General features: G+C 40.0%; 1 protein-coding gene across 1 annotated transcript; it reads left to right on the top strand.

The window, feature by feature from the left end:
* Positions 1-376: 376 nt before the first annotated feature.
* Positions 377-2,233, top strand: LOC118485712 (cyclic nucleotide-gated cation channel beta-1-like). The gene has a single exon (XM_035982123.1). The coding sequence runs from the start codon at positions 377-379 to the stop codon at positions 2,231-2,233; it is 1,857 nt and encodes a 618-aa protein (XP_035838016.1).
* The last annotated feature ends 8,296 nt before the right edge of the window (positions 2,234-10,529 follow it).

Below are 10,529 nucleotides of genomic sequence, written 5' to 3'. Positions count from 1 at the left end.
CTGATGTCTTAGAGACAGGGCCAACTGTGGTTGCTGATGTTGAAAAGTTGTTAATGTTGAAGCACAGAAAGAGAAAGAAAAGGTTGTTGATGATATTGAAGGAGATGATGTGGATAAAGACACAACAAGTTCCTCAAGTTCTTCAGATGAAGCGGTTGTAGATGAAACCGAACGTCGAAAAAGAATTCAAGAGGAGATAGAAAAATAGAAACAACTGAGGAAAAGAAAGAGACAAGAAAAGGACGATGATGCTGCTTACGTTCCTTCACCAGAACATGTCTCTGAATTGCAATCTCCTCCAGGTGGTAGAAAGAAAGCTGGAGCTAGAAAGAAAGTAGTTTCTCCAAAGATTCGCAAGGTTACTCCAAAGATCAAAATGCCGAAGATTGTGCTCAAGAAGAAGACAACCAAAGAAACCAGAAAGCCACCTACACCACCACATGAATCAACACCACCACAATCACCTATCCAATCACCACCCCGACAACCTACACCACCACAACAATCCTCACCACCTAAACAACCAACACCTCCAAGACAACCATCACCACTACATCATTCACCACCACCACAACAAACCCTTTTCACCTCTCAAGAACTCTTTCAGACCCCTCCGCTCACCCAAATGCAACCTGGTTTGTCTAGCAAAGGTCTTTATACTCCACATGATAATCTTGAAGATATCGGAGACTTCGGTTTTGCGAACAATGAACAAGTGTTGAAGTTGGAGAAAAGGATGGATGAAGTGTTAGTGGAAAACAAGAAGCTAGTTGCTGAAAACAAGAAAGTGTCTGATAGAGAGAAAATTCTAGAAATGCGTGTGAAGAAGTTGGAGATTGATAATAAAGAGTTGGTGAAAAAGATTGAATCTGATCAATCTGAGATAGACATTTTGAAGGTGAAAATTGCTGAACTGGAAGAAGAAAAGGCTAGACCTGATGAACAAAATGAATACTTTAAGTTGAAGAACAAAGAATTTGAAGCAGCTAAAGCGTTAAGAGATCATGAGTTCTATATGCTGAATAAAGTAGTGGAAAGTATGCTCGGAACGTCAGTAGAGCAAAAATTTGAAGAGCTGCAAGTTGAAGAGCTCAGAGCTGAACGTCAAGCCAAAATAGCTGAGCAAATGAAAGATAAAGGCAAAGGAGTTGAAGGAAGTTCAGCTGTGACTGAAAGATCGATTGTTCCTTCAATGGTTGTTGATAATCCTGAGCCTATTTCTGCAGTTTCTGGTCTGTTTGAGGATTATACTCCTCTTGAAGAGTTAATGGGAGATAGTGATGAGGATGATGAAGAAGAGGAGGATGAAGAGGAAGATAAAAAGGATGAGAAAGTGTATTCTGTGAGCAGTCATGGTTCAGATGATGATGACGATGATGCTCAGGGTGGTACAGCGTTGAAAGTTACTGAAGATTCTGCTGAACAAAATGTTGATAACTTGATGAACGATTCTGTGAACGAAGAATCAGGGGGAGCTGATAGACAGGGGAAGTCAGGTGATGCAGAGGACGTTCTACTAGCTCACAAATTGATTTTAAGGTTGGATACTTATTGTGAAGAAGGAGAGCATTTCCATACTTACACGTTGGAAGCAATTAATGCAGAGTTCGAAGAAGAATTGAATGCTTTTGACATCAACCAGCAGCGTGATTACGAGTATAAGTATGTTGAAGATGCTGATATGTACGATAGAGTCGAAGTTGAAGATTGGACAGATGATGAGAATATTAATGAAGATACCTCACAGTTGCCAACGTTAATGGAATTCTTTACTGAGGAGAATCGTGATGAGTTGCGAAGGAAAGTTGCTGAAATTCTGAAAGATAAAAACTTTGATGGCACTCAGAAAGATATGGCAAAGGAAGAACGAAAGAAATGGTTTAAAGAAAGTCACGAGAGAAAGTTCAAACGTCCTCTGAAGTATTATCAACGTGATAGAAGTGTATCTCTCGGTGACATTATCAGTTGGGTTTTCTTACCGCAAATTAATGCGTATGCAATCAGAAGAGAATGCGGAGTCCAGTACTTTGAAAAGTTGCATGACATTATGTCACTCCCATGGTGGGATGTGGATGAATTGTCAAAGGTTAGAACTTTGGGATATAATGTCAGGAAGAATGATATTGCTATGTGGGGTTTGATTAAGTTCGAGGCTCTAAGAGATTTCAAGCACTGGAAGCCACATCATCCGAAAAGAGTTACAAGAAGAGATCAAGTAACAGGTGTTGAATAGACGATTCTGAATGTTAAAAAGCCTAAAACGATGAAGACTATACCAGTGCCTCCAATGGAGCAAGAGTTCTACAAAGGCTTCATAGGCTGGGTTTATAGTTGCATTACCACTGAAGCAGTGATTACCTACAGAGCTGGTGGAGAATTGAGAGAGATTCATGTTTATGATCCTATGTGGCTGGTGAATTGCTCTGCAAAGGATATCGAATGTCTTTTTATCAACAAAATTCACTATCAGCAAGAGGACAGAGAGCAGGCCATGCAGTTTCAGCGAGTTGTAACTCTGTGTTTTCAGAAAAGCATTAACTCTGAAACTAAATGGAAGTCTGCATGGTGGTCACTTGATGAGAAAATGAAGAGGAAAGCTAAGCGTGAACGTCAAAAGCTTGAAGAAAAGAAAGGAATGTATATGAAGATTCAAGCTGAAGAGGAAAAGGCAAGAAAGAAACATAATGATATGGTAAGGAATGCGCTCAGAAGAAAGCCGAAGCCAAGGGAAGAAACTTTCAAGTCGTTGTGAAGACCCAAGACCAAGACTGAAGACTGCGGCTGTATCCAAGGGGGAGTTTGTTGGTGCATAATGTCTAAAGCCTGCGTCTTAGTCTTAGTTGATCAATGTATAGGGTCTAGATGTGTTAATTATGTATTGTATAGGGGTTAAGTATGTAATTTTGGGTTTGTAATGTAAAGGTTTCGCTTATATGGACATGTCCATAAAAGCGAAACTACTTGTTTGAGGTTTCGCTTTTATGGTAATGTTCATATGTGCGGAACTACCTCCCCTATATATACCCAAGTTGTTTTCTCAATTTGTACGTTCATGTCTCCCGTGTAGCCGAACTGCTGCCCGTGTATTTTCAGAAGATTGAATGAGAAAACTGTTTTAAAGTGAATTCCATCTATTTCTACTCATTTCTTGCTTTGATTCATGCCGATTTTGTATTTCCGCTGCATTTTCGGTAGTTGCTAGCTCGAATTGACTCAATTGACTGTCAAATACGGTCCTACAGAAAAGTTGAAAACCAAATGTTTAGGAAGTAAAGAAATTGTGAAAAACAAAAGGAAACTGCTTAAAAAGGAGTTTGATCTGTTTAGGTCTTTAAAGAATGAGTCAGTCTGTAAAATGATTGAGAGGTTTGGGCATCTAAAACTGGAACTAGCGAGACATGAAATTTCTTATCCTCAAGATGAGCTAGTTGACAAGTTGTTTGATTCATTACCGGATGAAATGGATTGGCAGTACTATGCATTGATGCTGCAGAATACGATCAAGCCTACAGATCTTACTGTGGATTTGTTGATTGAGAGACTTGAAAGTCATGAGCTGGAGCTAAACTTGGATTTATATTATCCAAAGAGCATGATGCCAAAGAACAATTTTCCCAAAACTGCATTTTCTGCTGAGAATGACTCCACACCGAACAAAGAAAGTCAAAGTAGTGGATATCATAGTGGTTATCACAGTGGATCGTCATCAAATTCAAGCCAGTATGATACAAAGAACTTGTTTCATTGCAACATCGCTGTAGACATGAAGAATGCTCAGAATTTCAGTGAGGAGTCGGCTAAGCAGCAGACGGTTTTCCTAGCGTCAGTTTTGGAATCGTATGAAAGCCTTGTAGCTGGGAAGATCGGCAGCACCAACCTAACGAAAGAGGACTATGATCAAATAGATCCTGAAGAAATGGAACAAATTCACATAAGGTGGTGCATGGCCAGTGCTGTTCATCGAGCTCAGCGTTTCATGGAAATAACCGGCAGGAAGTCAATTGGTGGACCATCTACCAAGTTGGGGTTTGACAAGTCCAAGGTGACATGTTTCAAGTGCAAGCAGAAAGGTCACTTCAAGCGTGAATGCAGAAATTCATATGCTGATGAGTCTGAGAACCCGTTCAGGGAAGATTACTACAAGAAGGCGATATATCATCAAAACAAATCGGAGCGGCCAAGAATGAAGCAGATTGAAGAGAACAAAGAGAAATCTAGAGCTCTTGCGGTGATTTATGATGATGAGGGTTATGACTGGAGTGAACTGTTACCGGAGGAAGATGCGGTTGGTTACGCTTTCATGGCAAAGAATGAACCTGTTCCGTGGAAAGACAATAGAACTGAAGAACAGAAGTATAATTACAGATGGTTGTTGGCTACAAACAGAATGATCAGAATATCTGGTATCTTTTCGGAAGCAAAAAGAGCAAATAGATGGGATCCAGACAGGGAGTGTTATCTTGATCCATATGGAAACATAGCTATTGATCATAACACCCTTGATATGGAGGCCATAATCAAAGTGATGATTATTGGCAGAATAAATGGTGGGGAACTGGAGACGAGAAGGAGAAAGAAGAGAAAGGGAAGTCAAAGAAGGTTGATACTGGGATCATTGACACTACTCAGGAGTTGACTGCTGAAAACCTTGGAAAAATGGCTGACAAGGTGGTGGCAGCTAAGGCGATTGAGGTAGATTCTAAATCCGTCTCTGAGTCTAAAAGCCAGGTCAGATCAAACACGTCAATGACTGAATCAGGTAAGAAAGTTAATGGGGATGTGGATTGCAAAAATTGCATCAAAGAATGCAAATTTTGTAATACGGTCACGTATCTCAACAGTAAGAAGGTTGAAGATCTGACAACGAAAGTCAGAAACGTTGAGGATCAAATTCTTGATCGTGACAAGATGGTTAAAGTTTCAACTAAACGGATAAAAGAATTAACTAACAAATTGAAAAGGATAAAACTGATCATGAAAGGATTAGGCAAGAAAATGAAAAGTTAGTTCTTGAAAACCGTCAAATTACTGAAAAATTTGAGAACCTTAAAAGCACAATGAAAGATAATGATGATCGAAATGGTAAAACTTATAAAGAAAATACTCAACTAAAAACTATGTTTAGGTTAAAAGAAGAATCAATTAACGAACAACTGGATGAAATCGCTAAATTAAAAGTTAAAGTTCAAGAGGCTGAAATTGAAAATGAGCGAATCCAATTGATGCTTAACAGTTACAACTCCGCAAGCTTTGTTTTGCAACACATTGTTCCCAAACCCATCGGAAAAAACAAAGCAGGCGAAGATGTGTACTCAGATGGAACTGGGGTGGGTATTCATCGTGTTCCACCACCAATTCTTGAAAATTATACTAAAAAGCAATCTGGGTTTGTTGAAATCGAGGAAGAGAATGAAGTTAAACTTCTAGAGAACATTGATGTTACTTTTTCTTCATCATCTGATGATAGTGTTCAGACAGAGATTGTTAAGAGCACTGCTGAAAGTGTCTTGATGTCTGATTCAGCTAAAGACGATGGATGTTCTCTAGACAAATACATTCCGAAACAAAATCCAAAAACAACTTAAATGATGAACCTACTCTTGTCATGTACAAAATGTCGGGATCTAATAAGTTGTATTCGGATTCAGAGTTTCCCATTGAGAATGTGAATGTGAAAAAGTTAACAAATGTTTTCAAGTTGGTCGAAATTGAATTGTCAGAAGTGAACAGTTTGAGTCAAACAAAGAGACAAATGAATTTTGAAAAAGATAAATCATACTACAAGAAACCTGTTATTCCACCGCATTTTTATAATAACAAGAATCGAAACAGTTGGTCGGGTGGTTATTAGGGTGGTAAGAGTTATCAAAAGAGAAATGTTCAAAACAAGAGGTTTGTTGAAAAGAAAAAGTTTGTGAATAGTTCGAGTTCACTTGATGATGAAGAGAAAGAATTTTTTTCAAAATCAAATGAAGAATTATTTGAGAAGAAAGCTTCACAGTCTCAGTCTGAAGGCACAAGCCGAGTTGTTGACACTCGAACATGTTTTACATGTAATCAAGTTGGTCACATTGCACAAAAGTGTACCAATGTGAAGCCTAAGATTGAAACTGTGAAGATTCAACAGAAGAAAGTTGAGGTGAAGGGTAAAGCACAAATGGCTGTTGAGAAAAAGAGTGTGAAAAATGACAACACCAAAGTGAAAAATGAACCCGTAAAGAAAGTGGTAACTAAAAATGACAAGTTTTACAAACGGGTAGCATTATCTCAACAAGTTTGGAAACCGAAAATTGAGAAAAAGATTTCACCTTCTGAGGATTCAATTCAAATTGATTATGATGCAAATTATCCACCTCTGAAGGGTGAAAACTTTAAAATTCAAATTGCGAGAGTTAAAAGTGTCAAGGTTACACCCAAGGCTGATGAGGCTTGGGTGGATAGAATGTTTGACTAAACAGTTTGAATTGCCGGAGCTTCCTTGATCGCGAAGCATGAATCGGCATCTTTAATGAAGTGTTTGAATTATTTTTGTGATATGTGCAGGATCTTCCGAGATTAGTCTCACGCTGGATTAAGGACAGTGGAGCGTCTCGACATATGACAGGGAAGACTGCGTTGTTATATGATGTGAAGAATATCAATGGTGGTTATGTTGGTTTTGCGGGTAATCAAGGAGGAAGGATTATTGGTGAAGGAACGTTATCCAACGGGATTGTGACGTTTGAAAGAGTTAACTACATTGCTGAGCTGGAGAACAATCTGCTGAGTATCTCGCAGATCTGTGACAGGATGTATACCACTCACTTCACTGATAAAGAATGTTTGATCTTGAAGCCAGGATTTGTTATCCCTGAGGAATGGATTATCATGAGGCCACCGAGAGTTAATGATCTGTACGTGTTGGATATGAGCATAGCTACTAAAACCACGGGTCAGGCTCAGTGTTTTGTGTCCAAAGCAACTGAAAAAGAATCGAGATTGTGGCACCGGAAGATGGGACATATACATCTTAGAAAAATGACTCACTTGGTGCACAATGATTTGGTTGTAGGAGTTCATGTCAAAGGTTTTCATCTGGAAGGGGAGTGCATTAGCTGTGTTAAAGGCAAGCAAAAGAAAAAGTCACACCCTACAAAGCAAGTCAATTCAGTCTCAAGACCCCTGGAGAGACTTCACATGGATTTGTTTGGTCCGGTGAATGTCAAGAGTATTACAGGAGACAAATATTGTCTTGTGGTTACTGATGATTATTCCAGATTTTCGTGGGTTTCTTTCTTGAAGTCGAAAGACGAAACGTTTGACAGTTTGATGGCATTGTTTAAAAGAATTGAGAATCTGTACCAAAGGCGTATCAAAAGAATTTGAAGTGATAATGGTACTAAATTCAAGAACAACAAATTGGAAGAATTTTGTGCTGAAAGAGGTATATTGTCACATCCCCTAAAATCCACATGCGGAGTACCACCGCTTGGGGGCGCGACTGACCAGGATCCAGCCACCAATTATACTGAGCAATTAAATTAATAGCAAACGTAGAATTCACCAACCACAGGGTTAGCAAATATCATAATCAAGTTCAAATGTTTTAAGTTCAGATAGTAACGTAAGTAGCGGAAGCATAGAGAAAACAGTTTAAAACATAGTTCATGGTCCAAGTTTATTTAGAACCCAACACATGGGTTAGACGACCACTACACATCCCCAGGTAGCAAGCTCCTGAGTCACTGGGTACTTGCAAAGCATGTAGTAGAGTGTCAACAAAAATGTTGGCGAGTTCACGAGTTGTCCAGTTTTTAATTACCAAAAACTTGTTTCACCAGTTAATTTATCCGTTTATACATGCCATGGGGAGCTACCCCATAAGTAAGCGACTAAACTGTTTTTCCAATACCGAATACTTCATGTGACCGTACGTTTCTGTAAAGTGCCCCGTTTGTCAATGTTCTATCATCATTGACGGATTTGCCAGAGTCTATTAGTTCACTCCCGATCCCATACACGGGCACGGTGTGAGGCTGGTAATACCTAAATAGCGCTATCAACTAATAACCCGTTCGCCTGGCCCCGGCGACTAATCGGTATTAAGTAGTAGGGACTTAAGTGATAGAGTTTCGTTTAGTATTGTTCGTCGCATTTCCATATAAACATTAATTAACTAAGAGTCCCGCACAAGGGGAGAAAAGTAAGTTTGTATCCCTCACAAGGGGATAGTGTTGCTTTTAGTTCCGTTTCCCAATCCACCGGGAATGCTTGCTTTTAGTTGTGAACTCACCTTGGGTTGCTCGGCAGATTAGCTTACTTGGTCAAGCTTGCTGGTCACCACGTCCTAACATGGTTACCAGTATAGGTCAGGTTTGGGGTACAAGTAATCACGTATATCCTACATGTATCTAACACATAGAATGCATGCAGTTATCTATTTAGTTATTGGACCTGCTCTAATAATTACACGGTTAAACAGCAACAGTTAACACATAGTCCAGTTAAACACATAGTCCAAACATAACACATTGTGGCCCAATAACCAAGGTAGGCAGCTCAGTCGAGACAAGGTGGTCTCGACTCGAGAACGTGCGGTCTCGAGTCGCAACCATGAGATCTCGAGTAATGCTGGCATGAGTCGCAACCTTGGGAGTCTCGAGCTTAGTCTCGAGTCGAGATCATGAAGTCTCAAGTCGAGACCTTGCGGTCTCGAGTCCTTGAAGTCTGTCTCGAGTTGTCACGTGTTGGTCTCGAGTCGAGACCAAGGGTCTCGACTTGCATATATGGTAACAAAATGCGTCTAGAACCTCAGATGTGCTATCCAATAGTATTTCAATTTCATGAGATTGTGTACTATCCAATAGAATTCCATAAACATGTTTTCTTGTCTAATTATATTTCAACATGGATCAAACACAGCATATTCAAATATTCATATCACATTCAAACTGTTCTTCATTAGGGTTTTCAAACCTTTAACACATAATCATCCTAACCCTATAATATCTTTACTACTTCATTAAATCCATAATTTATTTTTTAGAAATATGTTCATCCTTTTTACATGAGGAAATCATGCTAACATATGGTCAAAACATCATCAACAGTAACAACACATGATTCGATTTCTAACTAGCATGAAGGATCGTTATTCATGTTATCACAACATAAGAGGGTGTATATTATGTTAATCCTCACATTCTAGCTAAAACACATTATCCTTATCATGCTATCATCCATAATGCACCTTATCATTAATAACCAAAATCATGGTAAACACTTAAAATACTAACCGGTTGATGTTGAGGGTATGAAGAATCAATGAACCAACTTCCGGGTGACGATTTCGAGCTTGATCCGAGAGTCTTAGTGCTTCCGGTTGAATCCGAGAGAGAGATGAGAGGGGGTTTGTGGTGGTGTTCTAGGGTTTTAGTGAGAGAGAGAGAGTGTGTGTAGGAGAGTGTGTGTGGGTTGCCCAAAAATGGCAAGGTTGGCTATCAACAAGGGTTATATACTCGTTCCAAGTTGGTGCATCCTAATGGGCTTTCGGGTGGACTAAAGGAGGACCATGTCCCGACCGGCCCACTGTTTACTGTTTACTCGAGACCGAGTGGTCTCGAGTCGTGGTCTTGGTGGTCTCGGCTCACCAATACTCTTATTCATATATATATATATACACAACTTATACATTATACGTACACATTATCGACACATAGCACATCAAGATAAATCACAACTTTCATTTAATATTATGTACACGCCAATTCAATACCAGATGGCTGCTCGGGAAAACCCAGAGTGTCACATTATCCCCAAGTTTTAAGAACTTTCGTCCCAAAAGTTAAGGCAGTCACTGTCAAGCTAGTATAAGTGGGAACGTTTTCAACGGGGTGTCACATCATCCCCCCATTAGTTTGGAATTTCGTCTCGAAATTCGGTTGTAGCTTCAGTGCTGGGGGTTTCATTTGGGAACAATTGGGGATACTTGTGCTTCATCTGGTCTTCCCGCTCCCAGGTAAACTCTGGGCCATGTCGTGAGTTCCAACGAACTCGCACGAGAGGTATCTGGCTACGTTTGAGGATTTTGATCTCTCGATCCGTGATCTCAATCGGTTCCTCAGTAAAGTGTAGCTGTTCGTCAATAGTGAGTTCCTTGAAAGGAATTACGAGCGTTTCATCTGACAGACACTTCTTCAGATTAGATACGTGAAATACGTTGTGCACCGCACTCTGTTCTTCAGGCAGATTCAATCTATAAGCCACCTTACCGATTTTCTCGGTAATTTTGAATGGTCCGACATATCGCGGATTAAGCTTGCCCCGTTTACCAAAGCGAACCACACCCTTCCAGGGTGAGACTTTAAGTAGAACCCGGTTACCGACCTGGAATTCTAGTGGTTTCCTACGCCTATCTGCGTAACTTTTCTGACGGTCACGAGCTGTCGCCATGCGTTGTCTGATCTGGGCAATCTTCTCCGTTGTGTCTACCACCAGTTCTGGGCCTGTGACCTGGCTGTCACCAACTTCCGCCCAGCAAAGGGGTGATC

Source organism: Helianthus annuus, chromosome 13 (genome assembly GCF_002127325.2).
Source record: "Helianthus annuus cultivar XRQ/B chromosome 13, HanXRQr2.0-SUNRISE, whole genome shotgun sequence".
In the NCBI taxonomy this organism is placed as follows: Eukaryota; Viridiplantae; Streptophyta; class Magnoliopsida; order Asterales; family Asteraceae; genus Helianthus; species Helianthus annuus.
The sequence above is the reverse complement of the archived record's forward strand: the minus strand, read 5'-3'. Positions and strand labels throughout refer to the sequence as shown.